Source organism: Anas platyrhynchos, chromosome 4 (genome assembly GCF_047663525.1).
Source record: "Anas platyrhynchos isolate ZD024472 breed Pekin duck chromosome 4, IASCAAS_PekinDuck_T2T, whole genome shotgun sequence".
NCBI classification, from domain to species: Eukaryota; Metazoa; Chordata; class Aves; order Anseriformes; family Anatidae; genus Anas; species Anas platyrhynchos.
The window spans coordinates 72210358-72234949 of record NC_092590.1 but is presented as its reverse complement, the minus strand read 5'-3'; the positions used below and the strand labels follow the sequence as shown (position 1 = coordinate 72234949).

General features: G+C 39.1%; 1 protein-coding gene across 3 annotated transcripts in view; it reads right to left on the bottom strand.

Moving 5' to 3' along the window:
• FAM53A (family with sequence similarity 53 member A) overlaps positions 1–24592 on the bottom strand; it is a 69026-nt gene that overhangs the window by 33771 nt on the left and 10663 nt on the right. For 2 of the 3 annotated variants that reach the window (XM_027455706.3, XM_072037850.1), the window contains exons 2-4: positions 14159–14403; positions 6824–6878; positions 3761–4563 (exon numbers count right to left, since the gene is read on the bottom strand). In XM_027455706.3, the coding sequence (XP_027311507.1) occupies positions 3761–4563; positions 6824–6878; positions 14159–14236 (936 nt within the window). In that variant the 5' untranslated portion in view covers positions 14237–14403. The remainder of the gene's footprint in view (positions 1–3760; positions 4564–6823; positions 6879–14158; positions 14404–24592) is intronic. The other variant, XM_027455707.3, reaches the window with a different exon arrangement.

The following is a 24592-nucleotide window of genomic DNA, read 5'->3' as shown; positions in this document are numbered from 1 at the left end:
TCCTTCCAGTAAAGAAAGGTTTCTCTCTCTCCAACTGCAGTTACCTGTCTAAATTCTACCTTCACTTATTCTGCAACAATCTCTGTGATAGAGGCTATTAGCTGCAGAAGAATGAACATCCAGAGAGGCTCCTGTTTGTCATGCAGACATCTTGAGGCATCAGGGTGATCATATTCCTGCTGCAAAGAGAGAGGACCAAATACCTAACACTAGATCCAACCTCTTATTTGGGCAGTTGTGAACAAATGCTGAATAGGCATATATACAGTGTACAACTATTCCACAACCCAAACATACAACTACTGTAGCACACCAATTGAATTGTCATTTTGAGTCCTTAGGGACTGAAACAATGTGATAGCTGTTTTCATCATTTACCAGTCTTTTCCACTTGTTTTTACAGCTGTCTTCATATTCTAGTAAGCCTGAAGTTGTACAGATTTTTATTTTCAGCTTTAAATCTAGAATAAGATCCTTCCAGAATTTAACAGGGCTGTACAATGCTGGTCATCAGCCCATCTGATGATTTTGTTTCTTGAATAGTAGTGTGTTTTTTTTTGTTTTTTTTTTTGTTTTGTTTTTTTTAAAGAATTTAAGACATGGTATTCTTTTCCCAAAAGAGTATAAAATAAAACAGAGGGGGTACAGCAAAGTAGGAAGGTATTTAGAAGAAAATATTAAGGAACACAGAAAGCTGTTTATTAAGAGCTACCTGTTCTTTCCCTTTTAAATGGTAAGATAAAATTAAATGTTAAAGAGGCAATACCAGAAGAAAGTTGTGAACAAGTGTAGAAACCTGAAGCAGACAAATGAGTTTACTCACTTAGGAGCTCTATTTAGGCTTAGAAATTGCAAACCTGGCTTCCACAATTAGCTTATTTTGGTTTTTCTAGCATGTACATTTAGTCAATCCAGATTGATAGCCAGTATGTTTGCTAGACCTCAGCTAGAAAAAAAGACTTATTTTGTCAAGCTTCACCTAAACACACAGCTAATCAAGAACTTCATGCCCCAACAACAGAACTTACTTGAGTTTTAGGTACATCATTTAGATATGATACATACTGATTTGAGAGAACTACAAGCTCAGAAACCTTGAGCAATTTTGGCAGGTGTTCTAATGTCAGCCTCTCAGGACTCAAATAGCATTGGGAGAAATGGCAGCAGACCCAAAAAAGTGTTCTTCACACAGTTGTGGATCCAGTACTGCACTGCCATGTGCTGCACTCTTTTCTCTGCACCTTCAAATCTACCAGAACATGGGTCAATTATGACTTACACACAAGGAATACTAATTACCTAATTACTGGCCTGTTTTTTGGGTAAATGTTTGACAAGTTCTGCTTTTACAAAGATATGAGGATATCAAAACATTTGCAATAAAGCATAGAGCACAGATCCCTAAGAACACTTGTTTTCAGGTAGGTATTTCATAAACTGACTTAGAAGTGAATTTGAAATCACAGAAGTAGTATTTTTGGAAACAATAAGGAGCCCTCAAAATACATGAAAGAGGCCTTATTGAACTTCTCCTTACCGTAGTCCTGTTCTTCACTGAGCTACATGCAGATGTAGGACACATCCACATCTCCTTATATGACACTTTAGAGCAAGTCTTCTGTATATTGGCTTATAATAATTTGCACAACAATGATTTTGTTAAGGTTTATGAAGAAATGTTTAAGACTACAATTTAAGTTTCAAAGCATATACATTTGCCAAGAGTTTGGGTATGGAAAACAAAGGCTATGAGAGATAAATTTATAACAATGTAAGATTCAGTAAACTGCCATTCTAGAACATATTCTTGAAAGCTTAATTCAATTTTTGCTTGAAATATGTTCAGCACTTGCCTAGTTCTTAAAAGTATTTTCATTAGTGTTTAGCTCATTTCAAAGAATTCATTTTCAAAACTATACTTTGTGCTTTTGATTAGATACATAGCAGTATCTTCATAAGATTCTACTGAAATTCCACTGAAGCAGCCAAAAACCCTGTTGAGCCTTGACACCAGAGTGAACTTCGCTGCATAAAATACTCAGCTTATCATGAAAACAGCTTTCAAAATAGGTCTGATAGCAAAAAGTGATCAAGAATGCATGAATATATTAGTCTCATGTACTCTTAAAGTCAGCAGCAAACTTAAATAGCTAAAAAAAAAGCTTTCTATAGACATGGACTATACCAGGTCTTCTCTAGATACAATAGCATATGGATTTAGAAAGCATAACATCTGGACAAAGAAAACACTTGAAACATTGAATATCTCTATAGCTGCTTGCATTCTTCAAGCTCATCTAGCCTAGAGAACAGCAATTTCTAAATTTTATAATCAGTTTAAATAAAGGAATCTGCATTAGAGCAGAAAGGCAACTTGAAAGGCAAATCCACTAATATTTCTGGAGCAGATTAGCAACCTAAGCTCAACAGTGATTAACAGAAAGAAACACGTTAAGACCTAACTAGCACACTTACATCTTGACCAAAACCTAGAACGTTGTCTAGGCGTATCTGGAACAGAACTGGTTACCAACCTTGCCAACAAACAAGCTTCTTGTTTATTCATTCTGCATTGCTTGCCAAATAAGAAAGTCCTTTAAGCTATTAAGGAAACTGTTTTACAGAGGTAGAAGCGAAGGACAGATGCTGTCATGCAGACTTTTAGCTAAGTGAAGTGGAAGTAAATTTGCTACTTCAGTGAACACTCCACAGTAGACAGTTCAATATTTCACTAGTACTTCTCCCCAGACATTTCTACGTAAAGGCTACTAATATCCAGGTACAACAGTTTAGACATTTTAGCCACTCTATTCAGTGATCCAGTGCTAGTTTGTTTTGCTTTAAAGCACGGTTCATCAAACGCAGAGACACTGGTGAAGACCTATTTCTCTTCCTTACATTTTTATTGCTACTTCTGCAAACTGTCTCCTCACCACTAGTGCAACAGCTCTCTTAAGAGGACTACTCAAATGCCTCCCATATGGTATCTACTGAAGGCAGTCAGAGCTACACACTCAAGTGCGAAGCGTTCTTTGACCATAACATGACTCAATTTTACACCTCTTAACTCTGTGGACACAAGCTTTGAAAACTGAGTTGTGCACATGCATTTGTATTGCAAGTACAGGCACAAACTGAAGTTGGTTTTTGAATCAGCATCTCTGCTTTTACATAAGGGGAGTAGAGCTCTGAGTAACTACACTCAAACACTCCTCTATTGAACTGGAGCATATACAGCTGATATATTAAACCACTGTTTCCATTTCTGACTGGTTATCAGCAGTTTCGTAAAGTTAATTCTCTAATACAGTCTTTGCTTGCTCTTACTTAGTTCAATAGAATTACTCACACCATACTGGGAGGCTTAACCAAATGGATTTGCACCAAGATAACACCATTGTACGCTGTTCTCTGGGAACACTGTGGCCTAACTTTTTTGCTACCCTATTTACACCCCTTCCCCATGGCTTTCTTGCATCTTAAAAAACAAGCCATTTTTTTTTCAGCCTCTGCTTCAAATATCCTCTTTTCATAGCTCCTTATATTTTACATTGAGCAGACTGGACTTCAGGAAAGATTAAGTAATTGACTATTGGGCACAGCACTGGCAAATATACGAACCCTGCTGTACTGCTGAAGTTAGTGTGTATCAGTACTAACACCCAAGCAAATGTAACAGCTACAAATTAGTCTGGTTTATCTACAGATAGCCTTTCTGCAACATCTCCTTTCACACACACTGAGGAAAGTAAAATCTCACCCGTGTCATTTTAAAAAAGTCTAACGATGGCCTGTTCCATCGTACATCCTCCTCCCGTCTGCGCTTTAGCCGGCTTTTCTTTTCGTTCAGGACACAAGGCTGAGAGCGGCATCTCAACAAGCCCTGACGCCGGCTGAGCTCAGGGGTGGAGGTGGGAGTGCTGTTGGCTGAAGGCAAGAGATTTCCCGTCTCAGTGATGTGCTCCTGCGAGAGGGAGAGGCGGCGCCTTGGGTTAAAGTCACAAGGCCCTCCGGAATTCCAGCGGGTACTCGAGCTCGTGCTTCCCTCGCTGCTGTCCACAAACCCGCTGCTGGCGGAGGAAGGTCTGGGTACTGGTGATGTATTGAAGCTGGTGATGGTGAAGACGTTATTGAGCGACAGTATGTTTTGGGGCAGGCTGATGCTTGTGCTTCTCTGCAAGGTTGCGCTTCCGTGGCTGTTGCAGCGCTGCAAGGTAGCGCTGCCGCCACTGTTACACCGTCTCTTTGACACAGGAGTCCAAACCTTGGAATTGCCGGGTTTCCAGGGCGAGCGGCAGCGAGCCAGCTCATCTGGCTCCGAGAGGGACCTACAATGGCGTTTTGTCGGCGGGGCCAAGGGCTGACCCGAGTTTTCGTTCAGGTTTAATTCGCTTATCCATCCTGACACCATCGACGTACTGGAGGGTTCCTGCTGCCACTGCAGGCCACCATTACTGGCAGGGCCGGTGCTGAAGGGGCACACAGGGAAAGGGTAAGCCGAATTCCTCGTTGGGTCAGTCTGGATTGGGCAACCCCCATTTAAAGCTTTCCAAGGACTGTCTTCTAAAAGCAAGAGAAAGATATGGGTGAAAAAGGGAAGGAAAAAGACTATGCATTTTAAGCATGGTTTACGTAAAACTGTGACTCAAACTCAGGTTTAGAAACATAAGCCACAAATACCCAGGCCTTCATCCAAATTTCAGAATATAATTACAAAATGGTTTCAAAGAAGGTAGAAAGTATTTCAGGAACTAACCCAGTATACCTGTTAATTCTTTTTGCTGTACATTGAAGGATTAAAGCACTATTTTTCCTCAGTAAGCAAGTTAATTTCCTAACCTGGTTCTTAGTGCACACCATGTACTATAACTAAAGCCTTCAGCAGTGAACCTAAAGCATAACCAAAGTGGATTAATGAGCCTTGTGAAACCCCATCAGGGATTTTTATTTTTGTATTTAAAGGAGCAGGGTAATTTGTTCATAGACTGCTGTCCTTCATTTGGCTGTAACACTTTTCCATTAAGAACACCTTACTAATAGAATTGTTCCAAAGAGACAAGCATTCACATCCCAGTGTGAACAGCTCTTCTTTAAATTAGAAACAGTAAAGTTATTTCAGACTGCAGAGTATTTCCTTTTTTGCTCATACTCAAAGTGTCAGGAAAAAAATCTTTCTTCAATGCATAAAATAAAGCAAGGATCCCTTAAGAACCTCCTGCAAGTTTTACTGTGAATACAGACATAACACACTGCACAGCTTCTCATCTGAAGTGGCAGTGCTGGGTTAAAAGAAGTCTGCCAGCGAAGCCTCTCACTCTTTTGTAAAGCATTTCTTTGAGAACATTCGGCACATTTTACAGCTGTTCCTCCACATTATACAATGAAGTGTAAGAAGAACTGCAGCAGACTTTGGATTTGTAAATTGAAAAGCAGCAAAACTGTTGGCCAGTTAGCAACGTTTCATGCTTGGTTAGCAAATTTGCTAATTTAAACCAATTAGCCAAGAAAGTTTCACTTATCCTAGGCCTAAAGAAATAATATTATTTAAAATATCAGGTTTGCTAGACCTATTTTAAAAACCTAGAAATATTACATTTTATTAATACATAGATATAATTTTTTTTTTTTTTTTTTTTACAGTTGGCTGTCCAAACCAACTTTTAGAATAATCAACAGATAAAAGATACGCTGAGTGGCTTTAAAAACTGCAAACCCAAATACTTGTACATGTTCCATGCCCAAAGTATGTCATGGATTATCCTGTTTATTTGGATCTTATTTAAAGAACACCCTATTGTCTCAAAATCATTTAACTGTGCAGACAGCTGGCCTATTCAAACAACATGTTTTATTAGAATTCCTCTGTCCTTCCTTCTCCATTCTTTCAGATGGGTACAACCACATACTGTGCTTTGCCTTAAGCATGTAAGCTCTTCAAGGCAGGGACCATCCATAATTCAATGCAAGTAAAATAGCCAACACAATGGGATCCAGATACTGTTTGAAACTCCTTGTATCTACTGTAGGATGATTTGTTAGCTTGGACTGGCCTGATTTTTTTGAAAAGGTCCTTAGGAAGCTTTCTTCTAGGCTGGGAAGCTGGTTTTAAGTTTACTGTAAAAAGTCAGAAGCTGTGCATGTGTTCTAATCATTTACATGGCACCAGAAGTGGTATTTTAAGATAAAGTACCATTTCCCTTTGGAACACCACACAAACCAAGTGTCACATTTTAAGGGGAATCCCATGCAGCAAATAAAAGTCGTCCATGCTTAAAGACAGGATGGAACATGCAAAGCTTCAAATCCATCCCTTAATAAGGCAGTATGAAGTTCAGATATCAGTAATAGCATTTCTGGTTTTGCTAGGTAAAATTTACTCTTATTTTAATAGGACCAAAGGGGTGCTGAGTGGGTGGGGGAGCTAGAGGCTCTTCTCCCAAGGCACTGGACTTCAGCTTATCGTTTGCATCATGCTAGACAGATATTCTGTGTGGCAAAGCACACAAGAAGGTGCGTAAAGAGGTGAGTTTTCTTGCAGCAGAGAAGCCTGAAGGGATGTTTCGCATGAATAACAGCATTGCTGGGCTTCTGTACACCATAGCAGATATTGAACAAAAACGTGTTACGAGGGCTTTTACTATGCAAAGCAGATCACAAGTACAAAACTAACAACCAGCTATTCCCAGCATTGTTCAGAGACCAGCTTAAACCAGCAGGCTCTACAACAGCATGCTCCATCCCCCTCACCTTATTTACAAAAGAAAGGCTGCTGGCTATACCAATTACCTCAGTAAAACACAGCTAAGGTTTCTGAAGAACTTACCGTTGATTTCGAAAGGGAACAAGCTGCCACTTTTGTTCAACTTCTCAGATGAGTACTGAAATCAATCAGAAAAAGAGTTTTAAACGTGTGAAAGAGTCAGCATACACACCTCAAGGAAAACGCATGCAGTTTTCAGTTTCCCTATATGTGCCTCTAACAACCCTCCTTAAAAGGATTGGGTTTTGCTGGTTCTCTTAAAGGAATTCCTGAAGAGCAGATATAAGTAAAATCTAAGTGAAATCAGAATACATTATGAAAATATCCTAAGCAAACTGTTTTGAGAGTTGCAACATTAGCCCACGTATACAAGGTTCGAAAATAAGAGTGATAGATAATTCACCCTCAATGAAAAAGCATTGATTCAATTCTCATTTCAATTGAGATGAAACTACAATTTGACAACTGGGTTGCCATGTTCCATCTTAAGGATGAATTACAAAATACTTCACCTTAAACTAAGGACACATATCTTTATCTAAATTAAAGACTGACACAACTAAGGGTCCCCACCACGAACATTATTCAAAGCAGGCTTTACTAGCATTTTAAGTGTTCTTAAAATCAGAGAAAAATGTTTCAAAGTGTTTTCTTAATTTATTAATGTATAAAAGCCATAAGAATCTTTCCTGTCCAAATCTCATCTTTTGCAGGCTGAGTTTTTGATGGTTTGTAAAAGCCATAACTTAAAACAAGATGTGTGTAAAGACCATCAGAATTTAAGATTAAGCTTAGTCAGTAGCACCTGTACAGTAATACAGGCTCATATGCAAAATGCTTTCCATCTTCTTAACTAATTTCACCTAGAAAACATCACCACACAAAAGCCTCCTAGAGACCCCAGATTTTTCAAGCAAGCAGCTTGTTTTCTGGCCTCTTATAAAGAGAGCAATTTTATTTAGAGCACTTCAGTCCCCATCAGATCCCAAGGACCATTCTTTCCTCCCCTCCAACAACTCCAGATGGGTAGAATACTGCTTAAAGGAGCAACACATTTCATGTAAAACCTTATTTTTAGTGTATAGCCAAAGAAGATGATAGTATTATATACAGACTTCCTTTCCACATACAAAGTTAATTTTTAAACAAGCATCTTTGGGCTACAAAGCTTTTCTTTCTTGCTATATAAGAAGAAATTGAACACCAGTGATGTATTTAAGTCCTTGAATTCCTCATATAACATACAGACACTAAGCTATAGCAATATTCCCTTGGTGGTTATGTTTTAGAGGTAGGGAATGAAAGAACTGATGAAAGGACAGACAGCAATCAGATTTTTAATCTTATTTCTTGTCAACAGTTGCATATACGAAAAGCTATTTTGCAGAACTTTTACTTAACACTTGCATCTACAAATGCTCCGTTTAAAAAAATACTTTAAGGACACAGCAAAAACCTGGAACTCCGTTGGATTTGCAGCTGGTTAGGCTTTCTCAGATGATTTAAGTAGGGAACTTGACAGCAGGAGCTATCACTTTTACTGTCTTGCCTTTCTTAACTGTCATTGCCAGTTATATAGTACAAACATTAATAAAGCTAACAACAATTTAAACAGCTACAAGGAATGCATGCAGAACAAGAGCACACTGAGATAACAGTAATAGCTGCATTTCAGCCATCTCCGAAGGACAAAGCCAAATTAGAGATACTTCAACAAGAGGTTATTCAGTAAATTTCTCCCTCTCCAGTTTTCCCAGATCAATCTACTCAGCTACCAGATTATAGCTAGGGAAAATCCCTTTTGGGGACCAGATTCCATGTTGAGAAGTCTTAAAGTTACTGCACCTCAAACCACACAGAGAAGGACAATAAGAATGACTTAGCCTGTGTGCACAGTCTTTTAACAATCCTTAACAATTAAGGGTAAGATCTTGGATGTTTAGAAAGAAAAGAACCTTGAGGACAGTCCTGTGTGGCAGTCATTAAATTGCTATTTAGTTTTTACAAAGACTTTCAACCGAACACATCTTTAACAAGGTCCTCTTCAGGTATCTATTTGCTGCTCTCCAACCACCTTAAAAAGCCTTGTCCAACAAATAAAGACTACTCCACTGCATCTCTGACAGTTGAAAAAAAGCATTTTTTATCAAACCCTTTCTAAATTGGATCGCATACACTCAGACTAGCTGTAGTACAGGGAATGGCTGCAATGTTCTTTAATTGCCAACAACCCCATCCTTAGAGCTATTTCTCATCAGCTTCTGGGAAAGTCAGTCCTCAGTTCTGTAAGACACGTTGCAACTACAATTTGTTCTGTGATGTGAGTGTTTACACAGAACCCTGTTAAATTTCTAAAAGCGTCAATTCTTTGGAGATTGAAACCAAAAAGCCTCATCAAGTGTCCCCTGTGGCACTGTACACAGAGAAGGGAGAAGGTGCATCATTTCCAGTACAAACTTGAGGCAGTGAAATTCTCCCTTTAGTCGCTCCCTTTAAGTGAAGAAACCCCCTTGTATATACTTGGCTTTCGAGAACCGAAACTAAAAATACTTGGAAGCGTTATCTGCTAGTGTATTTTAATGATGTCTGGGAGTCCACACCTGAGTAGAACCTATAAGCCTATAAGTTGTTTATTGCAGTTAGGAACCTCTTATCTGTAGAGAACATGGCAGACATCTCACTAGATTTACTGCAACGGGGCACTAAACCAGTTTATCAGCTCTCCAGGATTGGCTATACACACCACCTTCCCCCAGTCATTCTCATCTGTGTTAAGGTCTACTTGAAGCTTCCTGAAGAGTCTTTTTATTCTTTTATGATTATTCTGGAGAAGAGATAAGCAGAGGTCACAAAGCAATAGGGAAGTCTATTAAGTTCCGTGTACAGGACAGCTTCTTTAGAATAAGGTTAAGTTATTCAATCAGGTCATTTTCTTGATAGAGTTCAGCTTATGCATGTTCATCTTCCAACAATTGCTTTTTGACGTATTTCTTTTTTAAAGTGATGCCTCAAAATCCCCCAAAAGCAGATTAAGATAGTTTATAGATACAGAACAACAAATCCACAAGCTTCACTTGAAGCTGGAATTGATTACTTCATGCAAGGAGGTAGGTCTCAAAGTGCTTCTTTAGAAGTAGAATCCCTTATGTTTGGAGAGATTATGCTCAAAGTAGATGGGAATGCATTGTATGACTTCTGTGACAGTTTTAAGTTAAATATTTTAGCCAAAGAACACCCTAGTATTGAACTGAGTAAGTGGAAGAGGTACATAGATACAATAGATTACTAATGTGAAAGTGTGCTTTGCTAGCAAGAACTGCAACAGAAGTAATTCAGGCTATTCTTCTACATGCACTCCAACCACCTGTATGAAGACCTCTACAGCCAGTTCTACCCTTAGAGTTACAGCTTGATCTTCATAACCTTAGAATTAGTCATTTCAACACATTTTCTGCAATTCCCGAGTACCTTTGGATCTCCTCCAATTTGTTGGCATTCTTCCTAAACCACAGGAAAGCCAGAGTTTACTATTCAAGTACTAATTTAACCACCATCACACAGATGTGACAGGGCTACACATCAGACTGCCATTTCTACCAAACTCCTTCCATCTATGACCAGATAGGAGAAGCATTTGACCTGTTATCAGCATTTGAAGAAGAATTCAAGTCACGCCTTTGAGCCAGCCCTCACATCTTTCCACCAGTGATCTTCCATCCAAGGCAGTTATCCTAATTTTAAGTCTTTCAAGATAAATCAGCTTCATAAAAATTAAAAATAAAGATTCACATGCACAGAGGGGGATTTACAGTAGAGCTTCTTCCTTCCACAAATGCTTGTCTGGAAACGTTTGACTTCACGATGCTGTCAAGTCGTGAAAGCCACAACATGTTTTCAGAGCATCTGAGCGTTGAGTTGGTCAACCAACCATGGATACTGCTCCACTTTGTTTCAGCTACAATGCTTATTTCAGATAAAAGCTTAAGACAAACCTAATGCCCCAAAAGCACCTTCCTGCTTCTACAGCAGGAAATGCAATCGTCTTTTTCCCCCCTACACACACCAAAGGCAGGTGCAGTACAAGCCTGTTCAACATAAATGAGCAGGAACTGATCAGATGTGTTATATTGCCTTGGAAAATTAGTATGTTGGTTAACAGAGCAATAAGAGAAGCTACAGTTGGTATTTTAGAACATACTCAGGCAACAGGTAAAGAAAGATACTTAGTCAATGCACAGGTTACACGACTGTGTGTGTTATGTCCCACATGTGTTACCATACAACTACAGAATGGTTTGGGTTGGAAGGGACCTTAAAGCCCACCCAGTTCCAACCCCTTGCTATTGGCAGCAATGGCACCCACTAGATCAGGTTGCCCATGGCCCCATCCAACCTGACCTTGAGCACTTCCAGGGATGTTATCTTTATAGAGAATGATAGCTAGAAAGCAAACAGCTTGGAAAGAGTAATTTTGTTTCTTTTATAATTAATTTATGAGCTGTATTACTTTGCTATTTTTCCCTCTGGTTGAATACAAGAAGTTTTGTTTTTCATACAGGTGGATACAAGGGAAAATACAAGGGAAAGGCAATTTTTTATTCTTTGCATGAACTCGTGAAATAATTCATACAGCTAGGAGAGTTCTTCACTCTTACAAAGACCTAACTCATAATGAAAACTAATCTGTAACAGTCTTTTCTGTGTTCTCACAAAAGTGCACAGGAAGAGAGAAAGTCATGCCAGAGCCTTAGAAGTCCCCCAGATCAGGGTGTTTCATTGAACACATGCTCTGATTCAATCTCCTTCACACCTCCACAAGTCTAATACTGACTTCCTTTGTATTTAGCACCCCACAATATCATTTTCAGGTTCTTTATATTGCTGAGTTCTAACAGTCTAAGCTGTAACAACTTCATATCAGTTACCCCCAGTGGAGTAACCTACTCCACCCACAGCAGAGAAGCTGTTCTCGAAGCTTGTCCTATCTGAGTTTACGATTAAAAAAAAAAAAAAATGAAGTCTTCCAGGGGTACTGAAAGGTCTTTGAGACCACCAGAAGCTTGAAAGAATTCAAGTAGGCTCCCAAGCCTAAATCTAGACTTAGTTTCAGGGTCATTTCAAGTCAGCTTAAACCAATGTTTTCAGTTTCCCCTTTTTCCCAGCTATTTTCTCTACTTATGACAAGATATGCACTTGTACAGATACACTGTGAAAGGGAGCACAGAACTGATAAGGGTTAACATTAACCCAAGAGAGGTTACTCGTAATCCTCAATCAGCTCAAGAGGTGATTCACTGCAGTGTCCCACAGAACTTTGTGCCAGTACACGTAATGAAAGGTGCAGGCAAGACCATTTAAGGAATGGCTCAAAGTTGCTACTCCTATTACTACATTCATTTTAATGCTGTAGTTTCTTGTAAAAAGTACAGTGTGCTAGAGCTGATTCACGCCCCACACACACACACACTATAACTTCCCCCCATTAAAATTTAACAATAACCTTTACTAGTGGAAAGAAGTGCACTTTGACCATATTTCAGTTCAGGTTTTATTCAAGAAGTCATCATTTGCTCCTATGAATCCTTTTTTGTAGGGAACAACCTAGTTGTTCAACTTCATTCACACGTGCTCCTGCATTTTCACACCTCACCTTGCAATTTCCACACTTTTTCAAGCTGCCATTGCGTAGAGATAGAACCTATCCCAAGCCTCAGAGGGCATTTTCATCTAGGAATACAGCATTTAGAAAAGCAATTCCTTGTTGGTTTAAAATGGGGACAAGAAGGAAGAAGGGAAAGGATAAAGCCTGTGACAAGATACCATTTGCCATTCCGCTCTAGACATTCTCCCTGTTTTAATTTTAAATAGGGATAAGGACAGGAATAGAAACCAAGTCACAACATGTGACAGCATGACAACACTCCTGTATAGACTCTATATGGTATAAAAGCTTTCTCTGCCCTTCCAAGCCTCCAATGGAAAACCTGCAGTGACCATCAGTAGAAGTGTAGCTCATTTTTCAACACCGTGTGAACTTCAGCTAGAAATTACAAGCTGCCACTACAGTTTTAGAGACAAGCACTGCTACTCGATACAGGCCATCACTTGCCAACATCTAGGCCTAGCATTTAGCTAGAAATAACACAAAATTGCCAGCTCGGGAAGACAGCAAATTCCCCTACAAACTGTGTATCTCAAGTGCCTCATCATGCTAGCTGAAATGAATGCAAGCTGAGCAAGCATTTCTATTTTAAGAGTTACCCTCTTTTCAAGACCTTACATACGCCTTCAAGAATGGTACATATTTAGGGTGAAGATTAGGGTGAAGAAACTAAAACCAAGTAAGTTATCAGAAGAACCCTTAGCGGAGCTGTTCAAGCTTTAAGAATAAATCCTTTGATTAATGTATGCTATTAGACATCCTTACTTTTGTGTCAGGTTTTACATGCATGCACACAAAACATGGGTGCTTTTCTCTAACACAGACAAGGAGTCAAACACTTCACATTAAGAATTAGAGGTACTTGTGTTGTTGTTCAATTAGTACCCTAGAGTTGGATCTGCAGAACTGCAACTGAAGTCCATGAAAGCAGGCTAGTGAGGCTAGTGCAGTGCTACAGTGCTTTGCATTACATGCAGAATATGATCTCATGGTTCTCAGGTACAAACACACGATTAAGGGGAAGACTACTTTGCACTTTTTTCTTTAAACTCCCTCTGAAGCATAGATTCTCTCATCTCACAAATCAGACTCGAAGAGAATAGATTCCTTATGGTCTGAGTGCTATGCTTGAATAGCAGACCCACAAATTAAGTCAGCAGAAACAAGCAGTAAATATTACGTAACTTCTCAGAGCAAACCAGCTATCTGACACCTTCAACAGTAAAGATCTACTGGTATAGGTCAGGCTGGTAGTCAGCAACCTGACTTTCACTTCAGCTGCTTTCAACAGATCTGTTCTCCTTTCGCCTAGTGCTGATTGCTACCTACACAGTGGTCACTGATTTTTGTGATTAAATGTTGTCAAATATCTTGTATTTGCCTACGTAAAATGAAGAAAGCTTGAACAAATACTAGTATTTGTGTTGTTGGAGAAAAAAGACGAAAAATGAAAAGCTTTGATAGTTCTTTTGAGTACACAGGGTTTCAGCCATTTAAATAAACAAAACTAAGATTAAATGATTATTACAATTAGAAAGCATCTCTCCAGAAAGGACCACACACTGAAATTTCATTTTTCCCCTTAAAACTTTCATCCACATCACAAGGCATTCCTAACTTAAATGGCTGAATTCTGACTGATCTACACTCTTGAATTTGTTGTGCAGTTTTGAGATACATGTACCTTTGAACTACTTTGCATTTCATATTTACATGTTATTTTCATACATCCTTACCAGGTTAATATTGTACGTCTTACACGTCAGATCATCCAAGCTCTGGTTCTGCAACTTTTCTGTTATTAGTGTTACCATTGTAGTTGTTCCTTTTCCACTGCTCACAGGGAAGCGTTAGAGGTTCTTCAATGTCTTGTTTCAATACTCGTGAGCCATTTCTGTTTTGGTTAACAGTCGAGATTTATGCTTCCATCTTATTGCCAAAGTTCATTTCCCAATGATGTCAATGTATCATGTCTGCTTCTCTGTAAAATTGAGGCAGAAAAAGAAACGTCAGAAGAGTTATTAATTACATCACAATTAGTGGTGGTGTCATAACAGAACTTGTGTGTGGACTAAGAAGACAAACTTTCTTCCCTCATTTAAGCTACCACTAAAGTCTTATCTAGCACAGCCTATGAAACATGTAGATACTTACCATTCTGTTCTGTATGTTCAGACATTTATACCATTTTGTTTCATCACTAAACCCTTTTTAAAGACAAGCAGAGCGGTGGGTAGCTCAAGTGCCCCATCAACTTTCCATACCATCAGCTACTTTTAACAAATTACCTGTTATTTTAAATAAAGACTTCGTAACTGCTATCTAAGCAAATATCAGATCTTAAGTTAGAATGCAGGATGGATTACCATACATGTAAAGCGTCACAGACAAAAGCTTAGGTACCTTTGTTCTATGAGCAGTCATTTATATGATGAGTGCTAAGTTCACTGGCTGCTTCTTCCTATCCTTAACATCCTCAAATTAGCTTCCAAACCTATGTAGCTTTCCAAACCAAGTCTCTGCCAGTATTAATCACTGTTTCTCCACAGTGACATCACCTTGCTGCATTACCAAAAACATCTTTACCCAACTCATGACAAATTGGTTGAGTATTCCATGATCAAATTTATCTTCATGGAATTAAAGGAATCCACACACGTACACTGCCAACTTCAAACAACACAATAAATCTTTGAGAAGTTTGTTTTCCTTTGCTGGATTTTAAGATCTATAGTAGAAGAATACCAGAAAATAATCATTTAAAATGAATGTTTGTGTAAAATATTGCATCGTTCCCACACTGTTCCTTAATGACTAATTAAATAACTGGTAGTAGCAAGAGAAAAAAAATCACTTGAGTCCATGACCCAAGTTAAACCCATCTTAAACTAAGATATTAATGGTATTAACGATACTGTTACATTATCTTTTAAGCCTGTTGTCTCTGAGTACATCCTCAAATATGATTTCATATGCTAGCCATACATTATTTCACCTTGTCAGTTGTGTTGGTCTCCCATTAGCCTCAGAGCTATCCCCAGAAAATCTTAGTTTCTGTTCATCTTTCATCCTCACTTACGCCTAGCTTCATTTACTACAAGACACAATGCCTACAAACATACATCCACAATACATGCTACCCAGATTTCTGGAGTCTCCATTGGTCTACTTTTACAGAATATATCCTATCTTTCCGGAAAGCACCCAAAGATTTGAAATATTTACCACATCTTGTTCTGAAATTACACCAAGTCAAATATCAAAAGCACAAGTTCATGTTCTGTGGTAAAAATTACATGAACCCTTTCCAAAGTAAGCATCTGCCATGGAAAGTGTGATTCATGAAATGGTAAGCAAGTTGAAGGACAAATGTGCAAACAAAACGGTACAGTGTATTGTAATGCAAAGGGACTTCTATGTCCCTTTTAAATCTAGTCAAGTTTCAACTAGATCTAGAAATTCCCCAATAAAAGTGGAAAAAAGGCTGACTGGAGGTCAAAAATTGTCTTTATACAGACTGAAAATACACTGAAACCAAGGAACTCAGTAACTGGCACAAAGGCTGTCAAATTCATTTTGAGGATTAGGATTTCTGCAGCTAAGAGGCTACTATAAAGAAACAGCTGAAAAGTTCAGCAGGTGTTTAATTACTAAGCATCAAGCTTTTGAGTTTTTCCCCACAAAGGAAAGAAAGCAAATCCAATAAAGCTATCAAAAACAGAGTAGGAACAAGGTTTTGATCGGTTAACTATAATAATGTATTTGTATTTTGCCTAGTTCTTCTAATCTTCAAACATTTCACTGGAAAATTAAGTGTGCATAACACAAAGTAAAATAAGAAAAGAGATGCAGGAGTATTAATCTTCAGTTAACAAGCCAACACATTCAGTTGCATGAGAGGATAATGGGGAGGCACAGCGCTTTCAGATTCAAACTGAATTACCATCCACATTTTTAAACCTTGCCAGATGCTGAAAGTAACACTCCAGAGCTGCAACTGTTCAGACCCTTTCTGAGGGTGCTGTGCTCTCCTCTGGAAGACAAGCAAAATGGATACCCCCAAAAATGCTTCTCATTTTAACGACTCAGTTGTATTTCATTTTGTGTTAAAATGAGACATGCTCTATCAAAAAGGTTCTACTGCTCCTCCCATCAGGGCATTTCATTTCTCAATGCTAAGGTAGCACTAATCAATTATACTAATATAATACTAAGCACAGACTAAGAGTATGAATTTTAGTTCAGATCAGAAGCATGCTTTGGAAGCCAATTCCACATTTTATAGATGAAAGCTGTTCCAGGTTGCACTTTGATATACCTTGACATGCCTTAGCTGCCACCACTCAGCCATGCCAACATGTTCCCTCCTCTGGCTATTTGTCACCCCCAGCATGGCACAAGTCTTTGTGCTACTACAGAGAACTAAATCAAGGCATTTTTACAGCTGGATAAAAAAGAAAAAAACACTTCCTCTTCTCTGGTAAAGAAGGTTTTCCAGCTGGATCAGTTCCCCGGCCTGGTTTGCCATGAACTGGACACAAATGCCTGTGTGGGCACGCTGTGGGAAGCTGACACTGCTGACTGAGGTTCCTGCCCAGCTACGGGTTCAGAGAGAATAAAAGGAAAGCTAGATGACATTAGCATTTTCCACACCGAGCCAAACAGATCATCCTGTAGCTAGGAATTAGCTCTCCCCTTCCAAAGCAAGGTTTGAACACTTTTAGCCCTGGTTTTCCAATTCATACCCCTTTGACCAGCCCAACCAAGCACAAAGCGATGTGAGGCCTGCCCTGCAGCCTCAGCAACCAAAGGCCTAGCTCCCTGGAGCTGAGTTACCGATGCTCCACAAGGAATTGCTTCTCTTATTTTTGCTAATATTGGCTATTAGTAAACAGGAGACTTTTACAGGTCACTCTAGCGTCACTGTGTTGTTATTTTAAGGCTTCACTAATATATCTGTACTACAGCATTTTCCAGTCTTACAAGACCTTGACCCTGAATACCTTCTACCTTCCATACACTACAGAAAGCTCCTCATGGTATTTTTGCATTTTTGTATAGCTTTCTTGTTTGTTTCAAAATTCTCTACTGTGGTATGTATTTAATGTACCCACATAGAGAGTAAGCTGTTCATTTTACATACTTTTTCTGGCCATGCTCTTCTCAGAATTGTTTAAAGGCAGCTAACTTTCTTTTCCAGTCTCTCCTTATAATGCCCTTTACACTCATCAGGCTGAATCCCTCTCAAACTGCTTGGCACTTTAAACTAATTGGATTTTCAGTAATAGGAAAACCCTTTGACCATCCTTGTTAGGGAAACGTGGATCCTGCTGCATTTGCATTTCTTCAGCTGCTTCACAGCATGGCTCTTAGTACAATCGAGTTTTGTCTGCCATTGCAACTGCATGCCCTGCTTCCTATGCAAGCCACAAGCACACCCAAACATGCATCTCTCTGCCGTCACCAACACTAGACAGGTAGTGTCTGAACTTGCCTGCCTCAGCTGCTGAGACCCTCCAAGCCTCAAGGTAATAATAGCAGCTCCTGGAGGTCCAAATTGGATCAGGTCCTACAAGATTATGGACATCCTTTCCTTAGTACACCATCCTTTAATGGAGCCTGATTAGGTAAGAAGTGAGAAAGCTGAGCCATCCAAGACAAATATGCATGACAAAAGGCATTAGCCTCCCTCTGTCCTGGAAAAGACTTCATTTTACTGGGATGGCCCTAAGCTAGGGGGTGGGAGGTGAGAGAGGTGGAGGTAGAGAAGTTGTTTTCATTGCTAAAAGACAGACTAATGGAGAGGAATAAAATGAACAGGATACAAAAAGACTCCAAAAATAACAGCAAGCCAAAGCTAACATTCCTCAGAGATTGAGAATGAGCTGTGATGGAATCAGCATCACCATTATCTCCGATTTAAAGTTCCGTGGTACAACACAAATATTCTTAAGTCTGAGAAGAATGCACTTTGTTATTGTACGGTACTAAAGAAGAGAGGTTTTATTATTATATTTCTATAGTACTATTGAAGAAAAGAGGTTTTGAGGTTTTATTTCTTAAATTTTAGGCACAAGTAGTAATGCCTTGCAACATCTTTGCCAAAATTAAGGGCAGAGAGAAAACTGCGCATGCCACAAATTCTGCATCTCCTCAGTGATGTCACCAGGGTCTTTTTTGGGAAAAATACTAAAAATACAGATTCTCCCCCACAGTCAACTGGAGGATGCCAGAGGCTCATCCAATTTGACAACCTACTTTCAAAGCGATGAAAAGTCCTGTTGAAGAATATAAAGCCAATTCAAAAAAATCTCTTCTTGGCTCTAAGAGAACAAGGCAGCCAGACTCATTTCCAACCCACTCCTACTCCTCTGCATCCTGCAGGACACAATGTTCCAGCAACAGCTCATCTTGCTGGGAAAATTTACATTTGTTTGAAACACTTCTAACAATTTCTTCTCTGTCTCTGGAAGTTCCATCTTGGATAAAGAAAAGATCACAAGATTTTAGATGATTTCCCCATAACACTAATGTAGGTGTTTCTTGATGGTTGTAATTCCACAGTTCTGCCTATGGGACTAATACTGCCCAATGAGAGTGTAGGTCATTACCTTTTTTCTGTTCCTTCATTTTATTTCCTATTCTTTGTTCAGAGAGCTACATGGAGCCCTTATTACCAGCAATCCCATAAAGACATACTTAGCCAGCTCCCAGCAGAAGAAAAGGATTAGCTAGAGTCAAAATTCCAATTCGGATAAGTAGGTCCTTTAAAATATTATCTCTGCTTCAGCAAGCCAAAGCAGCTAATCACCCCAGCAGTACTAACTCCAGATCTAGATGGTTTTGCTACTAGACTCCAGATGAAAGATGCTGTGATTTTTGCCTCCTGGCACTTTCCACAGTATCCAGGAAACATTTCAGAATTGAAACATCACGCAAAACCAATCAAGTTTTAACAGAGCATTGTCTGTCCCATCCCAACTTAGTCTTGCTTCAAGCATAACTACAAGACCAGTTTTTTTTAGAAAGTGTTAAACTAATACTTTATGACATCTGAAAGAAACTACATAATATCTGGTTTCTTGCAATGCAAAGCTCTGCCTTCCAAATGAAAAGAGCACAGTCTACTTTTAAAACGACACATTTACCACAGTGCTAAGAGGTTCACAGGGAGGCTAAGCATTCCTTGTAACATAAGTCTATTATTAACAACTTTTAGCCCAGAAAGGTTCTTGATAGCATGCATTTCAAATAAATTTGGACTTTTGCTCTTTTTAGCACTAATCTGCAGTGGTTATTTTGAAGCCTTCCAAAATTCCAAGTCTAAATTAGTGCTTTAATTAGAAAGCTTCCTGCAACTATCAAACTATTCATCAGCATTTCAGGGGTCAGGTACTAGAGGTGAGCACCCCAATTTCCAGGTTATTCCAGTATGCTATGCTTAAGGGGTCCTCTCTTTGTTAACTGTATAGTTAACTAGCACCCTGTTGTGCTGATGATTTCTGAGGTACTCTACAAAAAGTAGAAAAATAGTGTTAGATTGATAAAGTTACATTTCTGATCCAAAGGGGGGTAAAGAGTATGGTTTATAACCATAGTTTGTAATCTATAAAAATCATTACACAACTGTCTAGCAATCCTGTTTAAACAGTAGTGCTCCCTGAAGAGTTCAGATGTGACAAAAAAAAGGCAAGGACCAACACCACCCCCTACACATGCTAGAATTCAGAACGAAGCCAGATAAGTTAGTTCCAACATTTACAATTCAGAGATTTTTTTAAAGACTAAAAAGATATTTCTTGAGCTACAGAATCTCTCAGCTTTCTCTATACAATTCTTTCGTAAGTCAGTTTTTATTAGAAGCAAGCCTCAACGCTATGAGGTGTTCAAGCCTGGATTATGGTTGCCACAACTCCACCAGAAAACCACAAAAAAAAAAAGGACAAGAAAAACATGCTAGAAGGCATCCTTTATATTAAAAGATAGACACTAGACTCAGGTTTCATAAATATTCCACACTCAGGAAGCATAAGCAATATAAGGAGCTCAAAACAGTCCACAGAAGAACATACCTCACTTAACATGCAAGACGGGACTATATTTTAGCATCCTAAGGCTGAAGAACTAGGATTTGGATTGTTATTGCCTCCAGTGATTAAAAAAAATAAACACTAGGTCCACTTGCCTCAAATGCAAGAAGTCATAATGAAGCCCACAATTTCACTGCATTTGGATCCTAAAGCATCACCTTTCTAACACCAGCTGGTCACTGAGACAGCTCTGACAAAAATATGAACTGTTACTAAAATAAGACTGCATCCCATACATTTATTTATACTCTAAACCCCACACTTCAGATGTGAGAGCTCCTATGAGGAAGGAGCAAAGCCTCAACCATCAAATTCAGCCTTTGGACTCTTACTTAAAATGCAACATGTTTTGGCAAATCCTCTGAACTCAAAGGGAACAAGAAGTACTCAGAGTTTTCTGATTGAAAAAACAGACCTTGTTCAAAGGCTCCCATGTGAGATGGAGAAAAATCTGCAAGCAGAAGCACCAGAATTAAACTAAAAAGAATATCCTGGCTTAAGGTGGTTTCCAGTTTGCAAAATTCACAGCCAGATGATGTGCTGGAGAGAGGTTAAAGGTGATACTTCAGCACAGACTTTCTCCTTCACAGGCAGGATCCGTCCAGCTTGGACGAGAAATACATAGAAAAAAGGCCTAAAACTGTTTTCATAAAGTTTGATTTAGAAATGGAAGATTTTACTCTTTTACAAAATGAACTGTTGTCTGTAAGAAATACTACCCTTCGTTTCTCAAGTTACTATCAGGTGGTTTGGGTTTATTTTTAAATCAGGAAGAAAGTCTCTTTCCAGAAAGGAGAAGGAAGGGTGAAGATGGGGGATGTTATGAAACGTATTTCTCAAAACAATGGAAGCAGGGGTGAAGTAAGCTCAAGAGACTTTTTCCAGGTCATATGGTAATGTATCACCACATAAAACTAAGGTGAAGAACTCAACCCAATGCCAAAGGTTAAAGCTTTTATTATTGCCAGCTTACAGCAGTATGAAGTCTCAGTCTCCCAGGTTTAAATCCGTCTTTCAGGCTTGAGGAAGACAAACATTCACCTCACAGATGTGATGTTATCCCCCATCTTTTGAAGTATCTTTGTCAGACAGGAGAACAGATGAGCTGTGCCTTGTGTCTGATCCCATACCAAAATGGGTTTGTTACTTATGTTCTCTTTTTCTAAAATAATGTACCCCTATTTAAATACAGGCAAGGCTTCCATTAATTTTGCTAAAGGATTTAAGTATCATTTTGCTAAAGGATATGTATATCTATGTTTGGAGTTGCATTTGAATTTGCTATCAGCATTAGCCCATGACCTCTTCACCTCCCCGTGATGTGCAAGCCTGACTTTTTCCTCCTTCTCAGCACGACTGCAGAAAGCACGGACACAGTCCCATATAGTGCTGAGGAACAGGAAGCCTGCTCCACTGAGGCTTTTACACATGAACTCCAAGCCCTTTGCTCTAGCTATAATTATGAAATAATGACTGTTAGCACATTCAGTTTAAGACCGTGCTAGCTCAAACTAGATATTATTGCCTGTTTAAGTAGTTCAAATCAAAACCTAGTGGGCAAGCACCACTTAAAGAGCATTACTTTTACTTACAGTCTGTAACATTGCTGAAAGCTTGGAGCTCAGGTCTTAATTTCCCTCTCCACATACTGTTTTTAGAAGCATTCTGTTTATTCTATTTAAAACCAATGGATCGTCAAGCATACAATGCACCTAGTAAGATACAAAACTGAGATTCACTACAATTAATTTATACAGTGTTAGTGCTTGAAGAAATACACATACCAACTTAAATCCACCATGCTCCCACTAAAGCAAGTGATGGAGATTACACAAGACATAGAAGACTATTTCACTCCAAGGCTCGTGAGAAGTAGTAAGATGAACAAGCCCTACTACTGCAGAACTTGCTTCACTCCGATTAGAGAAAAGGCAGGGGAAAAACTAAAGTTAAGTAATAGTATCACCTACTTCTCTTAGTGATAGCACTTAAATTGAGAAGAGTCACACAGGCATATGATTTAAGAACAGGAGTGAAGAACACATAGCACTGACCCCTAACTTGTATGGCAGCGGCAGAGTTTGCTGCACACCCATGAAAGACTGAAACCAGTAGTAAGGTATATTACCAGATATATTAGCAGACCCCATGGGCTTGGTGTTGAGGGATTATGCAGATCTCTCCCATACCCCCTGCTCCCAAAACAAACAGCTATTAAACCTCCTCCTACTTGCCTTCAGGTTCATTCTGAAGCATTTCAGACATCTGGTTCATTTGTTTAAAATAAAAAGCCCAACTAGTAAGTTTGTTTTTATGATCCCAAGTGTGAAATGTTCTTGCTGTAGGCCTCAGGCCAGGTGAAAAACATTTGTGCTAAGATGCTACTTCATGGCATTTCAGAGATCTAATGAGCTGTATAATCTGCACACAGGGAAGTCTCCCTAACATTAGCCCGCATACAAGCATGGAAGTTAAAAACAAGGAACCTGCAGTAGTCCAAATATTTTCCAATAAATAGTACAGCTGGTGAATTAAAGATACTGCTAAATTTAGAACTCAAGTGCTTAGCAGTGTTCTGTAAATATCCACGCATCTCAGTGCTTACAACAACATGGAGTACACTCGCCCCAGCCTCACCACTCGTAATATGGAGAATTAGGACAGGATTTCCCTCACACAGAGTGCTACACCCAGTTTAGGAAGGCTTCAATCTTTGTCTCAAAATTACAACTCTCCAGAAGGTCATTTTGTAATTGCACAAAGTGAGCACAAGTACGTGTGTATCCTTATTTTAGCAGTTTGTGACAAATACACTGCATTTTCATGTAAATCCCAAAAGTCTAGGAAGAGAAAGCAAGTTACAGGTAGAGATAAGCAACAGCAAAGCCTTCTACAAGCTTGCACACAAGTTATAGCAGAAAGCCTTAACTTTAACTTGCATATCATCTATCTTGAAAGAGCACGGAAATGCACTGAGCAGACACAAGATATGCTGCAGAACAAAGCAAGTTCCCTTTCCTGGCCCAAACTTGTTCTCCATCATGGCCATCTGTAATTTCTTACTCAAACTAATTCATCTGACAAGAGAGACACCACCTCAAGAGCTTCAGGAGGCAGCATGCTGAAAGACCAGGTTTTGTAACACCCATCTTGCTTCCTCTTCCATTAGAGTTCAGGAAAACCCAACATAGCCCCTAGCTTTTAAGCAGTCTGTAACACAGGTGTCAGACATCACATCACAGATACCAAAACTAAATGCTGGCTTGAAGTTGGCATTGCTGGTGCTGCTTACTGTGCTAAACTTCATTTCTTGCCTTGATTTGGTGGTTTTCTACTTCTGTTTTGCACATCTCTGTAAGTTTTTGAATACTAATGTCTGAGTAGGTCCATGCTATGTGTATATAGTGCTCTGCAACATGAGCCTTCAGGAACAGTCCACAAATGCTCAAAGCATGATCAGATCATAAATTAAAGTTCACTATAGTCATGCGATGAAATAAAAAGAAGAAAGTAGTACAGACATTGATATTGCATGCACTTTCAACGTTGAGTTCAGATGGTGCTTGACGTGTAATCACGGACATCGCTCCTGCCATGCTTATTAAGACATTCAATAAAACCAAATTCAGTTGAGCTATGCAGCTTGAGCTTTCCCAGTTCACCAGATCATTCCAAAAGCAAAGGAACTTTGTCCGTGTGTTCAGCTGTTCAGTGTGCAATTGAAGGCTGAAATCAGAAAGTGCTGTTATAGGCTCAAGACACAAATGAAGAGGTACCCAACTGCAGCAGGTACTTAGGAAATGCATTTGTAATAATTACTTGAATTGAGTTTCCTGTGACAAAGGAAGTTACACCACGTAAGAGAAGACAGCTACGCCAAGTCAGAGAAAAAAAACAGTTGAAAATTAACACCTATAGAACTTGAATTAGTTTTTTCTTTTGCTTTTTAATACTGAAAGACTTGCTTGGTGGAAAATCTCAGGCTCTTCAGTGAGCACTACCTCACCACTATCAGCTGTTTAACAAATGAGTCACTCATTCTACAAGCAAGGTCTGTGGAGAGATTCATTTGCCAAAGTA